The sequence below is a fragment of the Sinohyriopsis cumingii genome, chromosome 16 (assembly GCF_028554795.1).
Source record: "Sinohyriopsis cumingii isolate HCF-2022 chromosome 16, ASM2855479v2, whole genome shotgun sequence".
Classification (NCBI taxonomy): domain Eukaryota; kingdom Metazoa; phylum Mollusca; class Bivalvia; order Unionida; family Unionidae; genus Sinohyriopsis; species Sinohyriopsis cumingii.
In genome coordinates, this window is record NC_142976.1 from 5,819,085 (window position 1) to 5,845,950 (window position 26,866).

The 26,866-nt window shown below is 36.3% G+C and overlaps 1 protein-coding gene across 2 annotated transcripts; it reads right to left on the reverse strand.

Moving 5' to 3' along the window:
* Positions 1–25,487, reverse strand: LOC149779867 (uncharacterized). Of its 2 annotated transcripts, none has more exons than XM_089936283.1 (13): positions 25,350–25,487; positions 21,072–21,200; positions 19,379–19,501; positions 17,515–17,628; positions 17,145–17,270; positions 16,617–16,742; positions 15,595–15,714; positions 8,595–8,714; positions 6,619–6,840; positions 4,965–5,095; positions 3,082–3,209; positions 1,712–1,890; positions 1–79 (listed from the first exon to the last, which is right to left on the reverse strand). In XM_089936283.1, the coding sequence occupies exons 1-13, from the start codon at positions 25,414–25,416 to the stop codon at positions 36–38; spliced, it is 1,629 nt and encodes a 542-aa protein (XP_089792409.1). In that variant the 5' UTR covers positions 25,417–25,487; the 3' UTR covers positions 1–35. The 2 variants fall into 2 exon arrangements, with proteins under 2 accessions (XP_089792409.1, XP_089792408.1); XM_089936282.1 differs by having other exon boundaries at positions 6,616–6,840.
* Positions 25,488–26,866: the final 1,379 nt, after the last annotated feature.

Genomic DNA, 26,866 nt, shown 5'->3' on the forward strand with positions numbered 1-26,866 from the left:
TAGTATAAAAATTTTATTTCCAATCACCACATTCCTTATTTACTGATGGAATAGTAGGCATGACTGCTGTTATCGGCATCTGAAATTTAAAAATCATGTCTCATTATAGGATGTGTACAAGAAATGGAATCGGAACTATATCGGCCCTAGTTCATCTCAAACAGTCTAGCAACGAATACTATATAATCAATATCACTATTATTGGACATGCAAAGATTTTACGTCGTAATATGTATCCATCAGCCTTAGTGGAATATAGCAATACTATCCTTATTCCCGTTCTACATCTGCTTCTAAACAAATGGGTGGAAATTCACGAAACTTTTATGCCTGTTTTGCCCTTTGGGTACCCATTTGTAAGAAAGGTATCGTGTTTGAGGACATATCCGGAGGTTCCTGTGATTGTTGTTTTCTTCTTTTTCAGGCGGTTCGTTTAAACGACATATTTAACACATTATTGGCAATGGCATATGGAGGAAATGGGGGATAAGCGCCTTTCCGAAGGACGCACTGATCAAATGATCTGGGCTGACCTTGACTGGCATCAATCCCGCGCCCCTTGGATTACGAGTCAAACGCGATTCCAACTGAGCACTGGAAGGCGGTAAAAAGTCATAGGGACAAAAATTTAAATCACAGTGACATTTTTAGTATTTTATTTGTTACCAAACTTTATATATGCAGTCATATATGAAAGATACATCATATATTTGAAGGATTTTCCATGTGTCATAAGGGTGAAAGTCAGTATCTGAAGATATGGAGAGGGAAGGAATGGGGCTGGATGGTTGAAACAGTAAGAAGGCTCACATTTACGTTGAGTACTAGTTAATGTCCTCAAAGGCCTTTGTGTAAGTTAGCATAATCGGAATGACCATAGAAAAGTCAAAGTGTATTAATCTGAATTTGAAAAATATATTTTCGTTTTGTTTTTTTTCGTTATTGTTTTTTTTTTTTTTGTTTGTAAAAGGAATAGGAAGGCAGAGCTGTGGTTGATGACTGAATCAGAAACCCCTTTCACACAATTCAAGTATTCGTACCACAAGAATAAAATGCAGTATTAACTTTTTGTTGAGTAAGTAACTTCATTTAATTTTAACCGTTACATATGACAGGAAAAAAGGAATGACCACTGCCAGACATCAAACCCAGTACCATTTTGTACCGAAGTCAAACACACAAACTTGTTTCCTCAGTCATTATTAATTCCTAGGTTGGAGGCGGTATCTGTAAATTCAAGTTCAGCACTGATTACTAAAAGTCCCAATCAAACATGTCCACTGACCAATGCGATCGCCATACATGCGTATTGTGGCTAGTAGTACTTGCTTCTTGGACTAGCTCAGATTGTCAACAATAAAGTCAAATCGAGATTTCAATCCCGATTTTTAAAACCGTTTTAGTATAAAGTCCAGTTTTATGCACAAGTAATAATATTTATACAGTAAACTGGTAGTATTTTTGGAATATTACTACTAATGAGTTGGCCGAGTTTTTTTGTGTTTCATTCATTGGGATCAATCTGTGTCACACTTTCCATCGGCCAATGGACTATATTTACTTATTCATAGTACATGGAATAGTATGCATATATAAATTATATTTGCAGTATAAACAACTCATAAACAAAAGCAAAGGTAGAAACAAACAGTATCAAATATTATTTATATATTTTAAAAAATACTGAGCATATCTATATCCGTCTTCTCACCTCTCTGTAACATGAGATATCCGCCATCTTCCTGACTCTGTAACATGAGATATCCGCCATCTTCCTGAGGCCTCTGCCCGTCCACTGACTGAGACCGTGAGAACCCGGGATTATCATAACTTTCCTGGACTTGATTCCCATCATACTGATCTTGAACGGTTGGTCCGGAAATCACACTACTGATAAAACAGAGAAGATTTTATGCTAAAGTTATTTTGTTACATTTCCAATAAATAGCCCCCCAAAAAATCTGAAATTTTAATGTTATTTTAAGTATTATCATAGTATATTATTACCTGACAATAATAATTCTAACAACAAAAACAACAACATCAATAGTAATAATAGTGTATTTGTGTGTGTGTGTGTGTGTGTGTGTGTGTGTGTGATTAGGATTTTTAACGCAGCTTTAACAATTTTTCAGTCATATCGATACGATGTCTGCAGTGTGACAGTTTATAATGATGTCTAGCACTGGGGCATCATGCCGCAGACATGTAGTACAATGTCCACCCAGTCACACTATCCTGACACCAGGCCGACCAGTCCTAACACTAACCTCTATTGAGTAATTGAGTACCAATTTTCTAAGTCTTTGTCATGACTCGACCGGAGTTCGAACCCACGACCTCCCGCTTCCGAGGCGGACGCTTTAACCTCTAGGCCACCGGAGCGGTCACTAGTAGTAGCAGCAGTAATAATAATAATAATAATAATAATAATAATAATATTTTGGTGACATCAGTAAATATAGATAAATCCTCAAACGACTATTCTAACAAATTTGACCAAAAGGGTTCTTGTGCAAAGAAATTTTCAATTAGTAAAACTGATGCAGAACACTTAAATAACTTCGTCTGTATATTCGGCAAACAGAATTTCTGACAAAAAGCACAAATGTGGTAAGGTCTTCTATTTTGATAGTACTATGTCGTAGAATAGAAGGAGCTGAGAATATTTCGACAACTTTATCATCAACAGAAAACAAATCTTAAGGACACTTTCTTGCAAGAACATTATGCAAATCTGGATTTTGTGTCGAAGTGTTTTTGCATACGGTTGTCAGCTAAATAAGGTACTTCTGATCAGTTCGATCTATTATTATTATTATTATTATTATTATTATTATTATTGTTGTTGTTATTTCATGAATTAAACTGATATGAGGTAAAAGTGGTCGGTATAATGAAGCAAATAAACTTTCTCTGCTGGATATTAATCAAGCTTGGCTTGACTAAAGAAATCATGTGCAGCATATGTGCGTGTGTATGTAAGTAACTAAGAAAGGCAAAAAGTGTGTGTGTGTGTGTGTGTGAGAGAGAGAGAGAGAGAGAGAGAGAGAGAGAGAGAGAGAGACGGTGGTCGCTAACTTGACATCATTCGGGTTGATATAATCATAGACATTCTCCTCATGTCCTGGATGTACATCTTTCTTTGATGACTGATTTCCTAAATTGGTCAGGTAATCAGTTGGCCCTCTTCCGACGTTGTATTTTCTCTGTTAAAATATTAAAATGTAACAGCACAATGTATGTGAAGGAGTGTATATGCACTGAATATTTGATATACCACACACATTGCATACATTTGTATTCATAAGAAACAAGGTTTGACGATTTCCGCTTAATGAAAAATGTACACAAGTGGTATATTAAAAACGATACAGTTTAGTTGTTGTTGTTGCTGGGTTTAACGCCATATTTCAGCACACGATAGGCTATACATGGCGGCCAGTATTAACGGTGGAGGAAGAACCTAGGAAAACCCCGGAAACAACCACCGACCCACGAGAAGCTACTGGCAAGCTTTCTCACATACCCACATTGGCTGAATACGAGACTCGAACCAACGCAGGCAGCGGTGAGATGGCAGTAATCCGTAACGGAGAGCGCTTTAGACCACTCGGCCACTCGGGGCCCCATACAGATTGTTGCTATACATATATAATTTATTTGTAACACATATAAATGCACATAATTTTGTTCCAATGGAGCTTAAGATACGAAGGGAGTGAACTCTTCCCATCCCATCCCATTAAAAATCAACTAGAAAATTTAGTTTTGCATTTATTCTAGCTATGAACAATAACTTTGGAAATTGTTAGTTTGTTTTGTTCGAACTTCTATTTCCCATTCATATTGATTAAAAAATTAAAGACCTGAAAGTTGATCTAAATCGATAACAAAAGACTACTATAAGCTTTGAATGGTTAGCTTTATATAATAAAAAAACCACAGCAAAAACGCGGCAATTGGATATACATGATATATATTGTACATAGCAGAGAATAACATAACGAAATGACGAACAAGTAGGAGGTAAATCAAATAAATAAAGTAATTTACAGCAAACCAAAGTCATTATTTTCCATTATTTCCCACTGCTAATGACCCTATATATATATATATATATATATATATATATATATATATATATATATATATATATATATATATATATATGTGTGTGTGTGTGTGTGTGTGTGTGTGTGTGTGTGTCTTTGAAGGGGAGTTTGTTAGATAGTTTTATAATCATAGGTCAAAAGGCATTGTCTCATGCCATGAGAGAAGATCCACTCGACTCCTTCCGCACAGAAGGTTCGCTGTGGCTTACGAGAGAGAGAGAGAGAGAGAGAGAGAGAGACAGAGACAGAGAGAGGGAGAGAGAGACAGAGAATATGACTATCACAAACGGGCAGGACTTAATCTCTAGTGCCGCCCCACCATCCGGAGGGTCTTCCGAGATACGCGGCGAAGCGAACGTAGAGAGACGAGCACTCGGCTGATATTATATAGTGCCTGTGTGTGAGTTCCTCGTTCCTTGTCCGAAACATATACAAAACCATCAATGTTCAGTTGACTCTGTTGTAAGGTTCATCTAATCAATTTCGTACAAGCCTCTTTTACATTTGAATTCTCTTCATTTCTTCTATGATTTTCTATCTTGCAAAACGAGCATTTCTTTTTCTTTCAGGATTTTTCAAGTTCCTAAGTGTCCAGGTTGACTAGATGTCTTTCCCAACACTCAAAATCAAGTTGCTATTTTACTTGACGTGAAAAGTTTACTTTAAATGTTCTGTTTTAAACAGGTATGATCATACATCTACAGAAGTTAACTACAACAAATGTACATTCTACTTTTACACTGAAAAACAAACTCAGTAAACCCGAATTAATTCAGACAGGTATCATGTAACTAATGGTTTTTACACAGATTAAGGTAATTCAGAGAAAGGTAATGTCAAATATATTACCTCTGAGACGGATGTGGGACTTGACTTGGTACAATAACCACGCTTCCATATAATGTAGACCACGACCACAAGTAAAACGACTGCAACGAATCCTCCTATTGCCCCTCCCACTGCTGCCGGCACGACAGAACCTACATCGAGAGACTGGTTTTATGCAAAGTCGATTACAGTTCATTTTATGTGGAAAATATTAAGTTAGGTTAGAAATTACCTATTGTATTTCAGGAGAAGGATCCGACCGCTATTTAACATCGTCCGTTAATTAAATTCGAATGTTTCTTCGTTATAACCATTAGTATGATTGGCAAAATGCATCTCAGTAACGTGTGAAAATTTCATTTAATTTGAATGGGAAAAGTACTTGTTAAATATTAAAAATTGTCCTTTGACCCACTCTTCTGACAAATGGTTGTCCGACTACCAATATTAATAGGTAAAGAGACATAGAGGTAGCCTTCGACACCGTGAAGGGGTGATTAGATTTGGTAGCTGCTTACTGGAATGTTTGTTAGATGACCATTCACCGATATGTAATTCTTAAAGCCGATAGTTCAATACACCTTTCTGGAATATGCTTGAATCCCCGCCCACTCTCATTTACAAAAAGAAATCAGTTTTAAAAAAAAAAATGATGTAATTTCATAACGTATGAAGCCAAGCAAAAGTTTGACTAATCTCAAACTTTGATGAAAATGAAAGCTTTGAGTTACTGTGTTTGTCAATTGTATCATACTGCATACAATTTTGTTCAAACCATTTCTATACGTTGTCTAGCATTATGCAACTACCCAGACTTGGCTTCATTTGAGAGCCCTCTAATTGGTTATAGGCTATATACTAAGAAACTGTTCAACAAGCTGTACGACTTATCAGAACAATCTATTATAAAATCAACAAACTCGTGTCATTGTACAGACCTGTGTCAGAACTTAAGCCAATTTCACATCTGAGCTACTTCTAATTAACGAGTCTCTAAATCTGTGCCAACTAATTACCTTGTAGCATAGCAATTTTGTCATAAAATCAGAAGGTTAATTTTGACCACTTTCTCAGAAAATAATTATCTGTTCATAGTGAAAGGTTCACAAAGTCTGAACGATAGAGGAAAAATATAGCAATTCGATTGTGCATATGCAACTTAGTAAAATTAGCCAAGGTGTAAAACCATCATTGAACAACGCCACTTCAGACAAACGTATCGCCCAACACGTCGTTTCCTAATAAGTAAAACAAAGCCAAGCTTGATAGTCTAAAACAGTACATTGGAATGTTCAACGAATAACGCTTGACATCTAGTGATAGGTAGGTATAAGTAAGGCTTATTATCAAGAGGGGAAAATATTTATAATAATGTGACTGAAAGAAAGAAAAAAATAACATACTATCAACTCTTTCGAGTCATGAAGTACAATTATAAACACGATGTTATCAATTATCGTTTGTTTTTAAACAACGAATTTAATGCAAAAGTGAACATTGTTAAACGAAGGTTCTTTTGAAACGATTGACAGCATGCAATCTGTAATAAAATAACTTTCTGGTTCTTTCATCACAATTAAGCACATTGATAGTATAATCACATACAACATACCGTTACTCTGAATAATAATAATAGTAATAATAATAATAATAATAATAATAATAAACGTACTACCAGTGGATGTTGCCGAATTTGAGTTCGAATTTTGATTCTGTGTCGTTCTAGTCGGCATCTGTGTTGAAACGTAAGATGATAATCCAGGAATGTAAGGACTGGGAGTCGTTGACAATGGCCAAAGCGTCTCACACGTTTGACAGCACTGTTGCTTGTCTTCTGTACCATAGACCGTGCATTCTTCCAGTATGCAGTCTGGTCGGCGGTCCCCATAGCTACAATCTGAAAAGGTCATCAATCCAAAGAAATACATGATTGTATAGCATTACCGAGAGGGACGAATGAACCCGAATGCGTATAGATCAATCGAAAAACATATTTATACATTATTCGTAAGACTGTAAACAAGAAACTTCATATCAGCCACCCTACCCGTCCCAAACCCCTTCTCACTCGTAGTTATTGCAGATAGTAATAGTAAATCTGAGCTAAATGGTACGGAGCTCTATAGCAAATATGAAGCTTCGTACACATAGATATAGAGGCAATACACAATGAGAAACAAGCAAGAAGGAAAAATTACAAAATTAATATTCTGCTTCCAGCAAAATGCAACATGAATTTCTAATATTTCAAACATTTTATTTGGGAGATCACCTACACCAGCAGCAGCAGGAGGAAGGTTCCCCAACACCGCTCAGGTTTTTGCACATTGCTGAATGTTCCAACACAACTCCATACCATAAGCATTCAGTTTGGGGTTCTTTTTTTTTTTTTTTTTTTTGCACAGCAACACATGTCTATTCTGCATCCCAGAGCACGTGGGACAAAAAACACAGGTATGAAAAACTACGAAAAAATGATGAATTGATCAAAACTATATAAAAAGATCAATTTACAGAAAAATGTATTACATGTATAAAAAGAATAATTGTTTTGAAATCTATCAATATTTATGAATTAGGCACAGGACAATTTATGTATATGTATTAGGCATATAAAAATATATGTATATGCACTAGGCACAGGAAAATCTGTCATTGTAATAGGTACTTATATATATATATATATATATATATATATATATATATATATATATATATATATATATATATATATATATATATATATATATATATATATTAGGCACAGTAAAATTTATGTATTTAGGTATAGAAGCATGTCACTATCTAGTACTAACTTTATCTCGGATTATATCTGATATGTAATAAAGACAAACAGATGCCCAATATTTTCCCTTAAGATATAATTATTCCAAAGAAATTTCATACCTATGCGAAAGCTTTGCTCGCGTTTTTCTACTTTATATTTTGTTGTATACTTAGACCTATTAACTGGTTCCATTCATAGTTCTCCAGGCATCAAACGGAAATTCGCAATCTGGGTCAGCGAGGAAGGGTGGAATTCTCAGCCCTTATTGGTCACGTTATGCAAACAGAAATAGCAACTAGCTACGGGAAGAGATGTCTACAAATTTGGGAAAGTTAAATAAAAATATGCAAAAGTAATCTCGAATCTGTATTCGCTCGTGACGAGTTATTGTTTTTGTTGACATGATTTTAAGAGCCTCTAATTCCTTCCACAATTTCACTGTCGGATTGAGTAAAAACATACAAAATCGCGTGATGAATGGAATGATTGAATACATCTAAGTATGTTGCGAAAATATATCACAAGTTGTAGAAAAGGAGAACAAACTTTTGCATAGGTAAGAAATGTTTTTCGAAATGATTCTACTATACGGTAATTAAAGATGGCGACTGTCCGTCAATGTCTTTATTATACATAATAAAGTAATCACAAATTAATGTAAAGTTATTTAGATAGTAGCTATTAGATTCATAAGGGAAACTCTCATCTATTATGAATATGAGCTAGAAGCACGACTGTGTGTTTGTGTATTCTGGCAAGAAAATGCAAAGATTATTTGCACTCTGATCTGTTATTTATATACAAAGTGAAAGATTGTGTAAGAGTGATAGAGGTCTAAGGGCCACTGGTAAGGAAGGTCCAACCTGCAATGTCTGTTCTCATGGAGAAACACGTGTTGCAGCAAGCGTCATTCACGCTGTCGTTGTAACATTTTTGCTGTGAAATGTCACCACACCAGCCCACTTTATCACCGTACTCGCAATCTACAAATGAAATTATATTCAACTTCATTACGGGTCATATTGCCCTCCCAGTATATACATCTGCTCTCTTTTACTTACTCTTGAAGTAGTATTACTATGGCGACTGGGTTACTAGTCCTTCTTTCTGCATTGACTATTGGTTTGATCGTCTTACCTTACTAGTCCTTCTTTCTGCATTGACTATTGGCTTGATCGTCTTACCTTACTAGTCCGTCTTTCTGCATTGACTATTGGCTTGATCGTCTTACCTTACTAGTCCTTCTTTCTGCATTGACTATTGGCTTGATCGTCTTGCCATACTAGTCTTTCTTTCTGTATTGACTATTGGCTTGATCGTATTACCTTACTAGTCATTCTTTCTGCATTGACTATTGGCTTGATCGTCTTACCTTACTAGTCCTTCTTTCTGCATTGACTATTGGCTTGATCGTCTTACCTTACTAGTCCGTCTTTCTGCATTGACTATTGGCTTGATCGTTTTACCTTACTAGTCCTTCTTTCTGCATTGACTATTGGCTTGATCGTCTTACCTTACTAGTCTTCTTTCTGCATTGACTATTGGCTTGATCGTCTTACCTTATTAGTCCTTCTTTCTGCATTGACTATTGGCTTGATCGTCTTACCTTACTAGTCCTTCTTTCTGCATTGACTATTGGCTTGATCGTCTTACCTTACTAGTCCTTCTTTCTGTATTGACTATTGGCTTGATCGTCCTACGTTACTAGTCCTTCTTTCTGCATTGACTATTGGCTTGATCGTCTTACCTTACTAGTCCTTCTTTCTGCATTGAATATTGGCTTGATCGTCTTACCTTATTAGTCTTCTTTCCGCATTGACTATTGGCTTGATCGTCTTACCTTACTAGTCCTTATTTCTGCATTGACTATTGGATTGATCGTCGTGCCTTACTTGTCCTTCTTTCTGCATTGACTATTGGCTTGATCGTCTTACCTCAGATGAATTCTTTGAAGTGCGATGATCAGCACCACGATAGTGAGAAAATGCTGATTTGAAATGTAGGTGGATTAAACCTATGACTGTGCGAGAACGTTTAATTACAGCAACGGAAAGAAAGAGTGAACACTAAATTCAAGAATCTGAAAGAAAGAAAGAAAGAAAGAAAGAAAGAAAGAAAGAAAGATTATCTTCTGTGTATTTCAAAATGACGTGCTAAGGAGGAAATATCATCTATAAGTTTGATAGAAAATACTTTTATTACAAAGACAACCTTTACTTAAAGCGTCAAAAAATTGCTTTCTTTAAAAAGTAATATAACTTTTTAAAAACAAAACGAACTTTGATTTTAAAACAGATTTGATACAGCGCTACACTCTGGCCATCCAACCGGTGTCTATTTTCTCAGGCTTGATATGGACACCCAACCGGTGTCTATTTTCCCAGACTTGATACATCAGTACATTCTGGACACCCAACCGGTGTCTATTTTCCCAGACTTGATATGGACATCCAAGCGGTGTCTATTTTCCAAGACTTGATACAGCGCTACACTCTGGACACCCAGCCGGTGTCTATTTTCCCAGACTTGATACAGCGCTCCACATAGGGATTTACTACTAGGAGGGCAGATGAGAGGGGCAAAATAACAATAGAACGGAATTTTTTTAAACAAATTGATATTTTTATGACAAAACTTAGCAAATGTCTTGAATAGCTGAGTTTTCGTTGCTTCCTAAATTTATAGTTGGACTATTGGCTTCAATACAAAACATTTGAACATTGGAATGTATGAAAAAAGAAACTTTTATATATGAAAGTTTTGTTTTAATGAACTGCTTTGTGAGCCATTTCAGAATGTTGGATGATATTTTTAAACTAGTGGATCGGCGAAAAGGAATTAAATCCAGAAGGAGCTTCAGATTTTATCCAAGATCATTACTCGTAGGCACGATCCAGTCTACAAAAGAAGCCCCTGAGAAAGTAACCGATAAAACACAGTAAAATATACTACAATCACCCAAGTTTCAAATCAGGTCCCGGTGACCTAACTTTTGGTGTGGTAGAGTCATTTTCCTTATGCCAAGTGTTATGAGTGCTGGTGGAATAGGGTTTACTATATAGAAAGTGTAACGAACGCATACCTGAAAGTACAGAAGTCACTTTATCGAGAAATTTAAGAAACGATGACTTTCTTTTGGTATGGGTGATTTCATTCCATGACCTACTTTTGGTATGGGTGATTACATTACATAACCTGCTTTTGGTGTGGGTAACTACATTTCATGACCTACTTCTGGTATGGGTGATTACATTCTATGACCTACTTTTGGTATGGGTAATTACATTCCATGAGATGCCTTCATATGTGCTATGCTTCATTAGTGTAGATTAATAGGGTCAAAGATATTGTGTAACAAACTGATAGTAAAAATGTCATTATATCGTGATTTAAGCCAAAAAAGCCTAGATTTCATAGAGAATATCATCTTTACTACATTGATTAGGCCTGGTATTGTAAGACTATCATTTTCAGTACATGCATTAGGCCTATGGTATTATAAGAAAATCGTTTGCATTACATTGATTAGGCATCTGGTATTGTAAGAACAGTATTTGCACTGCAGTGATTAGACCTCTGGTATTATAAGAATATAATTTACACTACAGTGATTAGGCCAATGATATTGTAAGTATATCATTTGCACTACAGTGATTAGGCCTCTGGTATTATAAGAATATAATTTACACTACAGTGATTGGGCCAATGATATTGTAAGAATATAATTTACACTACAGTGATTAGACCAATGATATTGTAAGAATATCATTTGCACTACAGTGATTAGACCTCTGGTATTATAAGAATATAATTTACACTACAGTGATTAGGCCTCTGGTATTGTAAGAATATCATTTGCACGACAGTAGTTAGACCTCTGGTATTGTAAGAATATCATTTGCACGACAGTGGTTAGGTTTCTGGTATTGTAAGAATACTATTTGCACGACAGTGGTTAGGCCTCTGGTATTGTAAGAATATCATTTGCACTATATTGATTAGGCCTATGATATTGTTAAAAGATAATTTGCGGGACAGAGATTAGGTCCATGGTATTGTGAAAATGAATATTTCCAGCAATGGAAAAAAATGGCCGACAATGTTCTCCAGAATCCAAATGCGAGCTGCGAAAAACATGTATTTATTTGTCAATGAGATCACCTCGCTAACAGGAATACAAGTAGTGTAGCAAATATTATGCAGATTTGTACAGTAAAATATCCTAGATCTCTCAAGCCTAAAAGTTAGGTCACAGTGACTTAAATTTAGCATGGTTGCTTACTTTCATTGATATGCATTCACATATCGTTATTTAAAAGTAGATGGCATAGGGCCATCTATATGGGAGATTGAGAAAGTAACAAACACATAACTGAAAATGCAACGGTAACTCCAATACAATTACCTGTTTTGGGCATAGCTGAGTTACCCACCTTGGAATGTGTGCACGTGTGACAATTATTACACGTTAAGCTGAACAAGGTAAAACATATTGGGGGTATAATACACTGATAGCTGAAAGAACAAGTGGTCACTCTAGCGTGAAAACTAGGTCAATAAGTTAAGATTACTTGTTTTGATATGCATCCACATCGAAATGTTCATTAGTGTAGGTGAAATAGAGCCTTTGATATTGAGGATGTAGCAAAAATATAGTTAATGGACAATAAGTAACTGAAGCTTGATACGTAAACACAGTGACCTATTTATTGACATAGCTAAGGTATCTTATTAAGGTGCATCCACATACCAATGTCCATAAGTGTAGGCGAAATATGATCCATGCCATTGAGGATGTAAGGAATGAGTTTCTGAAAAATTAAGCTTCATTCAAGCGTGAAAATTAGATTACAGTGACCCAGTTTTGGTACGATTACATCACTTCCTTGGCATTTGATTAAGTTACTCCTCTGCGATACATTAAATATCAATTTTCATATGTCTTGGCGAAGTAGACTCCAACATACGGATAACAATGGGACAACTTAAACTACATCCTTCAAGTTTGAACAACTGGTCACAGTAGCCTATCATTAGTGTCACTGAGTTACTTGCATCGAGATATATATAGGCAGCAATTTTCATTAGCATATGTGATATTGGGTCCAAGACGATGTGGGTGTAATGAACGAAGAGCTGAAAATTAAAACGTCATTCTAGAGTGAAAATATGTGTACAGTAATCTTGCTTTGATACGATTAAGTTACTTTCGTCAACATGTATCTACATGCAATTTTCATGAGTGGAGATGAAACAGGCTCTGAGATATCGGATGTGTAATAAACGAACAGCTAAAAATACAAATATGATTTGCAAATTAGGCCAAATTGACAACAGCTTTTGTATTATTGAGCTACATTAATCCAAAATGTAGTTACATTCCAGTTTTCGTAAATCTAGGTGAAAAAGAGTCCAAGATATTGTGGGCGTAAAGAACGAATTGGTGAAAATACAAGTTACAGAAGCATGTAAGTTAGATTAAAGTGACATAGTTTTGTTATGGCACACCAATTACCATCTGTGTTGGCGAAATATGGTAAACGTTTAGAGGGTGTAACTAATGAACAGCTAAAACTACAAGAAAGATTCAGTCGTGCAGATAAGATTAGCTCAGAGTGACCTAGTTTTGCTATGGCTGAGTTACTCTTCCTTAGCAGCAGGAATCAAAGGTATAATGCTTAGTAAAGGTGACATGTGTATGTAAAATTATTTGTATAAATGGCATATACAAGCTAAAGTAGCTTGTTACGCGAGGGCAGCTCATCTCTCGGCAGCGTGCATTTAAAATTACTTCCCATTATGTCACATTATCCTGACACCAGGTGGACAATTAATAGCACTAACCTCTTAATGCTGAGCGCCGAGCGAGGCAACTGCTATATGTATGTATGTATGTATGTATGTATGTATTGCAAAGGTTTAGACGTATGTGCACATTTGTATCTTTAAACGAATAATAACTTGACATTTTGAAATAGTGAAGATGACGTAGCGTCTGGTTCCATCATACATGTTGTCACAAGCACATACAACTTACACAAAAAAATTTTATCCCTGAAAACCTTTACCGTTCATTCCAGAAAAGATAAAATCTATTCCAGCAACATATTGCCTGGAATGCACCTTGTATATTTAGACATTTATGTATCGTTCGTTCGAGCAATGAGCTTTACGTGGGCTGGTGGTTCTTACTGTGGTTTCTCTTGGTTCTTCCTCAACCAGCCATACTGGCCGCTATGTGTTGTGTATAGTGTGCTGAAAAGTGGCGTTAAACCCACAATAGCAGCAACAAAAACACTGTAGTAGTTTCTTCAGGCATGACAGGTCCATATGAGTACGTGGGATAACTTTGACTTGTTACTATAAAACTTCTGTTCGTAAGATTATTCAGAGATGAATTTTTCTTTACTACCCTCCAATTCATACAGAGATGAATTTTTCTTTACTACCCTCCAATTCATACAGAGATGAATTTTTTAAATTATATCAGAGTTAATACATGTTTTGTTATTTCTTCTTTTCTGTGGGAAACAGGGGGTTATATAAAAAAATCGTTTCAAATTGTTATTTCTTGAATTTGAATTTTTTCACAAAATTTGCATAACTTCTTGGTGTGGCCTGGAGATTATACAAATTTGTTTAACCTCCAGGTCTGGTCCAGAGGCCAGAACAATTTGCATAAGCTCAACATAGGTCTGGATATGATAAACATTTGTAAACATCCAGATCTGATCTGGAGATCATGAACATTTCTATAATGGATCTGGATCAGGTCTGGATGGTAAACATCCGTAAGGTCTCCAACATTTGTAGCGACTCTAGGTATGATATGGAGATCGTAAACATTTGTATAATCTCCAACATTTGTATGGACTCCAGGTCTGGACTGGAGATGATAAACAGTCACAGAGCCTGCAACATTTGTATAGTCTTTAGGTTAGATCTGGAGATCATAAAGGTTTGTATAACCTCCAGGTCTGGTGTTTGGACCATTAACATTTGATTAGTCTCCAGGTCTGGTGTTTGGACCATTAACATTTGATTAGTCTCCAAGTCTGGTGTTTGGACCATTAACATTTGATTAGTCTCCAGGTCTGGTGTTTGGACCATTAACATTTGATTAGTCTCCAGGTCTGGTGTTTGGACCATTAACATTTGATTAGTCTCCAGGTCTGGTGTTTGGACCATTAACATTTGATTAGTCTCCAAGTCTGGTGTTTGGACCATTAACATTTGATTAGTCTCCAAGTCTGGTATGGATAACATATGCATTTGCATAACCTCAAAGTCTGGGCTGGAGACGATAAACATTCGTGTAACCATCAGGTCTGACCTCGAGAGTTTAAAACCCAACTAGCTCATCCCGGGTCGGCAGCCTTGGTTTATCCTTTGGAAAGGCGTTTGAGTCCCAAACCCGCGGCGTGATTTTGCCAATATTTTGCGAATCCTCCATTTGAGATGGAGTCTGAGCTTTAGATTTTGTGCTACCCAGTAACAAAATATTTTTGTTTTAATTTTGAAAGTCTGATTTTGATTGTCTTAAAATTAGACAAGAAGACTTAGTCTTAAGCTCGAGCTTAAATATCTTATGACCACGAGAAGGGGGAGGGGTTGTTCGGATGTTGTTAGGGGCATCTGTGACCAGAGTAGTCTTTCATTTTGTAACGGTAGGACGATACAACATATTAGATCACGAATTACGACCTCCTTATTGGAGAGAGCATCAGTGAAACAAACAGCATCTACATCGTACAATTTTATGTTCGGGGAGAGGGGAGAGGGGCTGTCTATATACGTCAGTATGCCGATCGGTCAGTTGGTCTTTCTCTTTAGATCTGTTTAGATGCAAGTCTGTCAACTTACTGGCAGCATGGACATTCATCCAACTGTTACAGGTTGCACAGCAGTTATCCCGGATGTTTGTGTCGTAGCAATCACGTGGCTCGATACCATAACAACTGTCCCTGTTACCGTATAAGCAGTCTGAAGAAGTAAAAACGTAAATATATGCGACAAAAATTTAAAAAATTTGTTAAACAAGACATTTGTTTAATGATAAACTAGAACGTAACAAGAATTTCAAAAACATACAAAGTGTAATCCATAATTCAAGGCAAATGAAACAAACAATAACCAGGCTTGTTAAAAAAGGGAAATATAAGACTAGTAAATTCCCCACGATTCATGTCGCAAAAACCAGGTTATCTGACTTGTGAGTAATATATAACGGAAATTAATTTGTAATACAGAGCCTTACCCAGGTGTTATAACCGCGAGACGTTTTTGTATGCAAATAAACGGAAAGTGTGAAATATTTCTGATAAAAATCTATCATGGTTAATTAAATTTCGCCAGTGTTTTGCAAACATGTATATTTAATGTTACACATATCGTTTTAAGCCAATTACATAAACAGCCTGCGTACCACGCCCACATACACACGTATGTATGTGATTGCGCGCGCGCGCGTGTGTGTGTGTGTGTGTGTGTGTGTGCTATTTTGATTTTTAATGTGGCTATAAAAACAAATTTCAGTCATATCGCTACGATGTCGGCAGTGTGGCAGTTTATAGTGATGCCTAGCCATGGGTTATCATGTCGTAGACATGCTGCATGATGTCCTACCCAGTCACATTATCCTGACACCAGACCGACCAGTCCTAACACTAACCTCCTAATTCAGAGCACTAAAAGCAAGGCAGCTATTAGTAACATTTTTGTTAGTCTTTGGTATGATTCGGCCGGGGATCAAACTCCCGCATCCGAAGCGGACGTTCTAACCTCTAGGCGACCGGAGCGGTCTGTCTGTCTGTATGTAGGTAGGTAGGTAGGTAAGTAGGTAAGTATACAAGAAATTTCTCAGTAACTAAATACTTAAGCCTTACTGGGCAATTCATTGTTTCTAGCATCATGGTAACAATGGTAGCAACATTCTTGATACTTGGTTTCGTCGTAACACTCTCGGCTGGATAGGTAATTACAGTTTCTTCCTCTGTCTCCGTACATACAGTCTGAAAAAGTACATTTCTTTCGTAATCATCTTATTGCATATATCACTCAACAGTATATTCTACCCAGACCATTTCTCGACTTGATTTACATGATACTTTTATAATTTCAAATAACCATTGATATTGTAACTTAGAAGTATTGTAAATCTTTCTTTAATTTATTAATTTAATTGGATGTATTGAATAATTTGGATTATTAATGAGTGCGGCATGTTTTGCATTGTTGTCCTCTTCTGCCCAGCGGAAATAGGAAACAGACTCTGAAGTTGTATCATTATGGGATTAGTATGATTACGTAGATCTGTAAATTTCAAGTACTTTTTGTCAAACGTTCGTGGAAATTACTGTCCTCTCCATTTTAGAGACGAGAGGCGATGAAAATGATGAAGTTAGACGTTTTACCTGTGTCGCGAACCAGGTGCTCGTCGTAAACTTGGTAGCATGTTTCACAGCAAGCTTTCTCAAAGGACCGATTGTAACAATCAGGATAAGTGTTAGAACATTTGTCAGAGGTATCCCAGTCACATCCTTTTATTAAAGAAAAGAAAGAAAGCTTTACTTTATGATCATTGCGTAACTTACACGAGGAAGAAATAAAGAATAAATGAATTAATCAATAAGGAAAAGATTTATTCTCTCAGTTAATCCTGCCTTGTCAGTACACCATGTGGTTTTCGATGTTTGATGTTCAAAAGTGCATGCACGTATTTTCTTTGGGTTGTCAGTAACTTACCAGCAATGAATACAAGACGTGTACAGTTCTTGAGCTCACCCTTTTCTTGCAGAAAACCACATCTCTGACAACAGGTCTTAGCCACTGTGTCGTTCGCACACTCCTCCACGTCTATATCATAGCAGAAGTCTTCCTTGTCACCGTAGTAACAGTCTGTGGAAGACAATAAATCCGATTAAGAATACCCTATACAGCAAACGATTATGGCAAAATAAGATTGATATGCTCTCTCTCTCTCTCTCTCTCTCTCTCTCTCTCTCTCTCTGAATTTAAGCTATTTTTAGTGGACGAGAAGGCGAGTTTCACTTTTTTGTCTAGCATAAAGCGCTGATATAATTTAATATCCCTTAGTTTACAAACTGAATGATAAATAAAAAACTGTTTAGTTCCTAAGCCTTGATAATTGGCTGAAAACAACTCAAACAAAATGGAAATTTAATTGGAAAAAAGATAAATGTTTTGCTAGAAAGAAGTATTTGAAAATATAGTAAAGTAGTTACGTTTGTGTAATTCATCAGCCAAACTAATTTTAAGTAATCGGGAAATGTTTTGCAGATTTATTATTTCATATTACATTAAACTATTTTCGTAATGTCTGCATTAATTTAACCAGTGAAAGAGAGAGCAAATTAGAAATAAGGCTAAATTATATTACAAACTTTCGACATTCATGGTCTAAAATGAAGACTATAGGTCAATAGCGGCTGTTATATTGGTCAATATCGGCTGTTATGAACTGAACGTGTGCATAAATAGCTATATATAAAGATAAATAATTAGAGAGCAAATAAAAAAAGAAGAGAAGAAGAAAGTATGGAAGAGAAAGCAATATTAACCCTAGAAGATACAGTACAGATTTCCAGGGTGGATGAGATGGGGTGAGAGAGGGGGCCGCCAGCTACACTTTCGTTCCCCTATGAAAACTTTTTTAATATCGTTGGCATCATCAACCCCACCCCACCCCCCAAAAAACTCAGCTCCATAATTAAGTATGGGAGCTATCTTCGCGTCAAACAGACGAAATGGTCCAGTTTGGGGAAATCTGCCCTATATGAATATGTCATGATTTGGCAGGCATTTTTATTTAACTATATACTGATTTTGTACGCATTTTACTATGAATATATAATGATGCTCTAGGCATTTTAATATGACTTTATACTAATACTGCGGGCATTTCAATATGAATATATACCGATAATTGTAGACATTTTAATACGAACATAAACTGATTCGTAGGCATTCTAATATGACCATATACTGATTAGAAAGTAATTTTAACATGACTATATATCGATTTTGTAGGAATTTTAATATGACTTTATACTGATACTGCGGGCATTTCAATATGAATATATAGTGGGTTTTTTAAGCATATTAATATGACCATATACTGATTTTTTACGCATTTTAATGCGAAGATATATTGATTTTGTATGCATTTTGTATAACTATATACTGACTTTCTACTTATTTGAATAAGAATATATAATGATTTTGTACGTAATTTGTAATTATTGACACATTCAATAAAATTATCAGAATCGGCCGATGTAGACGTAGTAGTGGTGGTGATGTTTGCAGTTATGGTGATGGATTTTGTGTTGGTGGTTGTGGCTGCAGCAGTAGAGCAGCAGTAGTAGTGGTGGTAGTCTAATGCTTCATGTGGCGGTCGTCATCATCTTGTCATTTCTCCTCCTATTATCATCAGCAGCAGCATTATTATTATCATTAGTAGTAGTAGTAGTAGTAGTATTGCTGTGATTGTAGTTGTTATCACAGTGGTGTCGTCATTGCTATTTATGTTAATTTTGTTCATACTGTTTTGAGTTCTTTTACAGGTATTGTATATATGCTGATATCTTTTTATCTGCATATTACTGTATAAAAAGCAATCGTTTACCTGGGTACCTCTCATTGCATAGATAGTAGCAGGTGAAGCAACAGTCATTTTGAATATCACTCTCATAACAACTCTTTCTTGATATATTCTGACAGTCAGTCCGCCTGTCTCCGTACTCACAACCTGAAAAAGATCATGCAGAAAATGAAGAAAATCATGATGTCCTCTTGTCCATAATAAGTACAGATCAACAAATATATCAGCCACGATCATAAATCAGTAGATCAAGCATGAAATGGAAAATTCCACAGAGTGCTTGTACATGTAATATATGTATTATGTATATATATGTGTGTGTGTGTGTGTGTGTGCACGCACGCACGCACGCACGCACGCACGTACGTTCGTACGTACGTATGTATGTAAGTATGTATGTATGTATGTATGTATGTATGTATGTATGTATGTATGTATGTATGTGAGTGATTATGTATGTCTGTATGGAACATTTAACAAATAATTTCCCTAGAATACAAAGTGAAGATTTAAAAGTGAAGATAGTCCAAAAAGTTTATCATAAGTCCAAAAGAATAGAGTATTCCAAATAAATTCCAGTGGTGTTACAAATGCATTTCAATTTTGAATGGGCTGAGGCTCTAGTAGCCTCGAATGAGCTAATATACCAACAGTCCTGGTGTATCACAATGATATAATCTGAAATTTCCTTGAATAAATTCACATTAATTCCATAGTAGTTATTTAGTCCTGGAGTCAATGAGTACTTTGTTGTTCCAATGAACAATTTAAATAAATACATCCTCTCAAAATATAAATGAATACAATTAAAATACTTATTCAACAACAGATATTAATATATAAACGAAGATTTTATTTACAATTCCAAGCTTATATTTAAACCCAAGACACAATAAGAGAACCTGGAGGAGGGTCATTTTCTCATCAAATCAGCGAACAAGTAGCTTATAGAACATTCTTTATTTCTTAAAAGGACTAGACCTTAAACTCCACATCAGTAAATTATCCATCTATAACTTACAACTTGTATGTATGTATGCATGTATGAATGCACGCACGCACGCACGCACGCACGTACGTATGTATGTATGTATGTATGTATGTATGTATGTATGTATGCATGTAGCTGACAGAGGCAGCGTTAGGAGTACGCGGGGCCTTGGGCCGACCATGACCGCGTGGGGCCAGAGTATTGGTATCTCGATTGGTATGCTACTGCAAACACTGATTATATCTAGACTAGATCATCTTTCGCAATTTGGTGCACGAATTTGAAAAACTGAGATCCAAGTTATCGGACAGCCGTAGCCGATAGTGGCGTTGAGAAATATAGGCATGAAGCGCGGGGTCACCTCAAGAGCGGGGCCAGGGACGGTCGCCCAAACGAACGCCGTTCATGGTAGCTGAGAATGTGAGTAGGTAGCTTCGAAAGAAGAGATAGGTGGATATCGATTGATAAGTACTGGTAGTTTATAACACACACACACACACCACCACCACCACAATCACCACCACCACCGATTTACGACTTTCCACCCAAGCCTCTATGTTAGAGAATTGTTGCTACTTCTCTCCTCACAAGTCCTAACACTTTATTTTGCATTTTCCCAAAACAACAGTCGTTTTGTACTCATGTGAAACAATGTACATTGTTGTAACTTTATTTGATGAAAGATGTTTTTAAGGTATAACATTACCACAACATGACGTGATGTACCTGACATTTCAAATTTCCAATGACTGCAAGCGTTGCAGCAGTTTCCCTCTACACTCTTATCGTAACAATCTTTTCTCTGAATTTCTTCACAAGAGGATGCATCAAACACTTGTAGACAGTCCGTGGCACCTGAAAAATATCTTCATGAATTCCCATGTTTTAATTATATCACGTCCACCCCCAGTAGTAACACAGGGATCAAAGCTAATAAACGTGCTACCTGAATGTTTGCTATTTGAAAATGTTATTGTAATTTCATATGTTATACAAGGGCCCTTTGTCCTCCAAATGAGACCCCATTTGAAGCAGACGAGAACGAAAGCTCATTTACAGATGGCTGTCATGTTGACAAGTATGTTTTGGATGGATGGACAGATAAACGGAATGAAGCGTACCCTTGCTTTTTTAGGTAGCCTATTTAGTGGCAAGAATAGCAAAACTAGCGTGTAATGACTAATAAACGTTGTATTGTCGGTGTGATCGGACCAGAACGAGTGGTATTGAAACTGTATCAATACATAATTTCCTAACTTACCATTGTTGTTTAACAAGGAATGGTGTATCCGTATATTAATCGATATTTGCACTTATCTCCCAAACAAGGTACAGCAATAAGGAATAAGTTTGTTTCAGCTTTCGCAGATATTGATGTTGCTGAAAGAAAGGGGGAAATATTTGCTGAGGTCTTAAAGTAAGCATTCTTCTATTTTTGGTGTTTAATAATATTTTCTCCATTCAGGCTTATTCGAAAGAGAAACTAAATCAGTTTCTTAGCGAGATTAATAACCCTAATTAATCAGCTGTAATAAAACAAAACTTTTACAGGAAAGTGTGTACTTCTTGGCTATAGCAATATACAAGGGATATTGTATTTAATGGAATGAGACAGTCATCTATTCTAAATGCATATATTTTTAAGCTCTATTTGCTCAGAAGCATTACCAAATTCCGGATACTGAGGTTTCGCACAATATGCAACAATAAACACGATTTTCAGGACGTTTTCTTTCGTGCTTTTTGCAGAACTAAGAGAAAGAGGCTTCAAAATTACGCGACTTTGGAAACATCTGAGACATTGCGAAGATTGTCTATCCACAACGAAACCCATGTAATAATTCCATTAACTATTATGTTTAATAAACGTTCAGCATCTGCATCAAAGGTTTTCTGGTGAAATTTTGTGATTTGCAATAACATTTCCCTGAAGCTTTTGCAACGTGAGTATACATATAATGCCAACATATGTTAAATTTTAGTGACAGCAGACTACTGATGTGTCGACAAATCTGCTTGTTTACGTCATGAACTTATAAATGAACTTAATGGTTGAAAACTATGTGACTTTCTAATTAAATCAGACATAGCCATAATCTTTGAAACACGGAGAAATATTAAAATTAAATAACATATTTTATATGATAAACAAAATATGATATATTCAGTGTTTTGTTTGAGCAGCAACAAAAAAATGCTGCTGAAATGAAAAATAAAGTACGAATTAAAAAAAAGAGGGGGCGAATTTCAGAGATACGACTGCGAAGACAAATAAAACACCTGTCTAAAGATTTGTGTACCAACTGCAGTAATGATTATGTGAACGTGGTTGGCACTGAGCAGAACATATGATTTTGAAAAGGATAAAGAGGAAACTCATAATGGAACTTAAAAGACCTAAAATTAATTTGCAGCGACGGTGTAACATTAACTTTAATCACGGGTACGTTTTCAGGGTTCTGCATTTCATAAAATTAACGTATGCATGAATCCTTACTGTTACTAATCTCCTGATCGCATTTCCTTTAATTATACTAGGTAAGAAAGAAACTGGTAATTTAATATCTTTTTACAAATAAAAATTAAGATGTTAATAAATAATTATATACGAATATTACTGACGATGGTAATTAATAATTTTATACGAATACAAAAAGACAATGTACTTAATTATTTCATTAAAAAATAAAAGAAAGACAATAATTAGTCATTTATACAAATATAAACGAAAATGATAATTATTCATTTCATTCAAATGTTATGTGTATTTCAGTCAAGGTTGTTCATCATCATCATCATCATCATCATCATCATCAATCCTTTAACCCAAGAGGTCGTTGGGACACCACCCATGACTTCACGACCGATTCTTTCCATCTTTTCCTGTTTTCTATTGCTCTTTGGAAATCTCCAATTGCCATGCATGTCCACTCCTTAATGTTGTCTTCCAAACTCTTTAATGCCTGCCTCTTCTTCTGTACCCACGCACTGTGCCTTGCAATATTGTTTTCGCCAGTCCAGATGATCCCTAGTCTTCTTCTGTACCCTCGCACTGTGCCTTGCAATATTGTTTTCGCCAGTCCAGATGATCCCGAGTCATAACCGTACTACTTCAGTTTGCATATGTCAAAGTGATCAAGAGGTTTTCATATGGTCCGATGGCTCGTTGGATCCTGTTGTGGACTTCTTTGTTGGTTACATGGTCAATGCATTAGATGCCATAGATCTTGCGGTTGCATCTCATTTCGAAGGTTTGAATCTTGCTTTATAGATCTGACGTGAGCGTCCAGGTTTCACAAGAATACAGAAGAATGGTTATGACAAGAGGGCGCATCAGCCTTATCTTGGAACCAAGAGCAATGTTGATGTCCTGCCATATTGGTATTAACCTTGTTAATTCAGATGTTGTCTGGGCAATCCTGCAAACTAGCTCTGGTTTGGAGACATCGTCTGTAATAACTGATCCCACGTACTTGAAGCTTGTGACTGTTTCTAGGTTAAAGCCGCTGAACATTATTTTTGCACTGATGCCGTTGGTGTTGTTTGTCATCAGTTTTATTTTCGGGGCTAATCTCTACGCCGTATTCTGTGGAGTTTGTGTCAATGCGCTCAAAAAAGGTCAGCCGGTTCTTTTTCATGTCCTACTGATTCTCGTTTCTTTAGTGATCTAACTGCAGTCTCTACTTCCTTGCAAAGAATGGGGTTGTCATAAATTTCTTCTGTCTGAGGGCAGTTTCATACTGTTGGATCTCCTACGGTCTTGTGATTGTATAATTCTGAGCACTATTTTGTCCATCGCTTGAGGATCTATTGATTGTCTGTGAGGCATTTTCCTGACTTGTCTTGGATGGTGGTAGTTTTCGTGGTTACATGGTTGTGGGATCTTTCACCAGTTGATATGCCTTTTTGCTGTTGTTTCTGCTCAGACTGTTTTTGATTTCTCAACAGTGTCTTCCTATCCAGAACTCTTTTGTCTTTATCATGCTTTTGTGGTCATTTGTTTATCTCTCTGTATTTTAAGCTCCCTCGTAATCTATTTCCCCTGTTGTTACTGTCATGACAATATTGATTGCATTATATCACGGTCCAAATATTACGTCATCAAGACACGCATTTTCTTTGCGCTTTGGTTTCTGTTATAATGGTTTCAGGTACTTTCCCTCAACCAGACTTTAGGGTTACATTGAACGATTTAGCGCATTCATTTCTTCCTATTTTCTTGCGTCAGCGATGCAAGTAATTACACTTATAATGAAATGTACAAGCTAATGGTTGTTGTTGTTGTAGGGTTTAACACTCTCTTTCAGCACAAGATAGGCTATACATGGCGGACAGTACAAATGGTGGAAGAAGAACCCGGGAAAACCCCAGAAAGAACCACCGACGTACGAGAAGCTGCTGGCAAGCATTCTCTTATACACACATTGGCCGAACCCGAGACTCGTACCCACGCAGACAGAGGTGATAGTCAATGATCCGTAACGGTAAGCGCTTAGACCACTCGGCCACTCGGGGCCCCAAATGTAAAGCTGGTAGAATGTAATAGTACAAAAGTAAGCAATGATAAACCAATACAGCCGGTTTGTGAGTGCCCTCTTACGCCTGGACCACAACATTCCCCCTCCCTTACTTATACATTGGTTCTCAAATGTCACCCATATGTACCTCTGATAGCTGTCAAAACAACAACAACAAAAAATAATTTTCCACCGTGCCATCATAAATTATCTTGAAATAAATTACCTGACTTACTTTTATGATTTTTCCAGCTAATATTTGTTGAGCAGTTTTTGATTTCATTCCAAGCAAAACAATGAATTTAATAAAGCATGTCTTAACTCTTTTATGAAAGCAAATAATTTTCCACTCTATCAACATATCAGTAGTTTCGTTAGTTTCCTGAGGATTCCATGCAGTCTCTCTCTCTCTCTCTCTCTCTCTCTCTCTCACACACACACACACACACACACACACACACATCGTGTTATCTTCGAAATTACTTACTGTGGCAATTCCAAGCTCTGAGTACTATACCAACGATGACAAGAGTCTTTCTAACACCAAGTTCCATTCCTATCTATTTGGGTGAGCACTAATTGTCAACACCCTTTATTTGACACACTTCTGTCTTCGAAACGTGACTAGCACAAACTCTAGCGTAGAAGAATGCATTCACCCATATCGAGTTTGCCCTACTTAATGATGGTTGTACCTAAAATGTAGAGGATTGTCTAAAGCAGTTTAATTCCGTAGAGGTTTTAAATCTATATTGTCTGATAACAATGAATCGGAAGCTAGGTACATTTATACGACCTTTATCTTGATTGATATTGGTTTTTGTCCGTCAGCAGCTAACAAACACCACATATACCAAATCGCCTAAGTTATAAATTGAGGATGGTAAACCAGCACCGAACAGAATTCGCAGTATCGTATAGAGATCGTCGGAGAATCTCTGTATGAAGTCGCAAATAAGAATATATATTGTTGTCAGAACCACAAAGGAACGAGACGAACTATGGTGCAAATGTACTATCAAATGAAGCGTGTGCTAGCTATTTGCAAAAGTGAAATGGCGTGATAGATTATTAAGGACTGTCTGTACTGTATTATCTTAAATCAAGATATTTAAAATGTGACCTATTCTTTGTTTGGCTATTGTCGTGTATAATATTTCACGTAGTGATATTTTCTTAGTGCCTTTTGGAATTTAGTTCCAAACCATTATTATTATTATTAGGAATAATATTTACCAAAGGGTTTACAGTAATGGCGGCTATCACTGGAAGCTAGTAAATTGGGCTCTGTAGATTTTGGTGGTTATAAGTGGTTATTTTACAGTGAAATGGTTCATAATTGTTTGGATGATGTGTGAATATTCAAGGAATACAGGGTATAAAACATTACTGATGGATCATGATCAATTTTGAAAACAAACGTATTTTTCCACTCAAAATTCGATTATTATGGAGTAGAGATAGAAGTTTAGTGGTGCAGTTTTGAGACATTCCCTACCTGATTTGTTTGACACATTTACTTATTTCATTGTAGTTACCTGTCCATCAGTTGCCTTCAGTTGTAAGAATTGTTTGGCACATGGTGAGTACTAAATGTCAGTGTCACAACTGAGTAGTGAGAAAAAATTAATCCAAGCAAGATTATCTACAAGCATGAGTGGAACGAAAGATCAAGGCAAGCAACAAATAAAAACCAGATTACAGAGTGGCGCCCTAATGGAGACATCTGACACAAGTATAAGTGAATCAAGCTTGAGTACAATTCAGCTGGACTTGGATGAAATAAAGCAAAGTCTCAGAGGGGGCATTTCAAAAGTAGATTTCACATCTGCTATTGCTGACTTTGTGAAAAAAGATGACCTAACAGGAATTGCCTCAACTATTGTGAGGAAATTGTTAGAGAATGTGAAGGAACATCTGAGAAAGCAGATTGTAGAAAGTTAAAGGATAGTAAATGAGAGGACATGAGATTTGATGGATAGGGTGGATTCACTGGGATTCGAA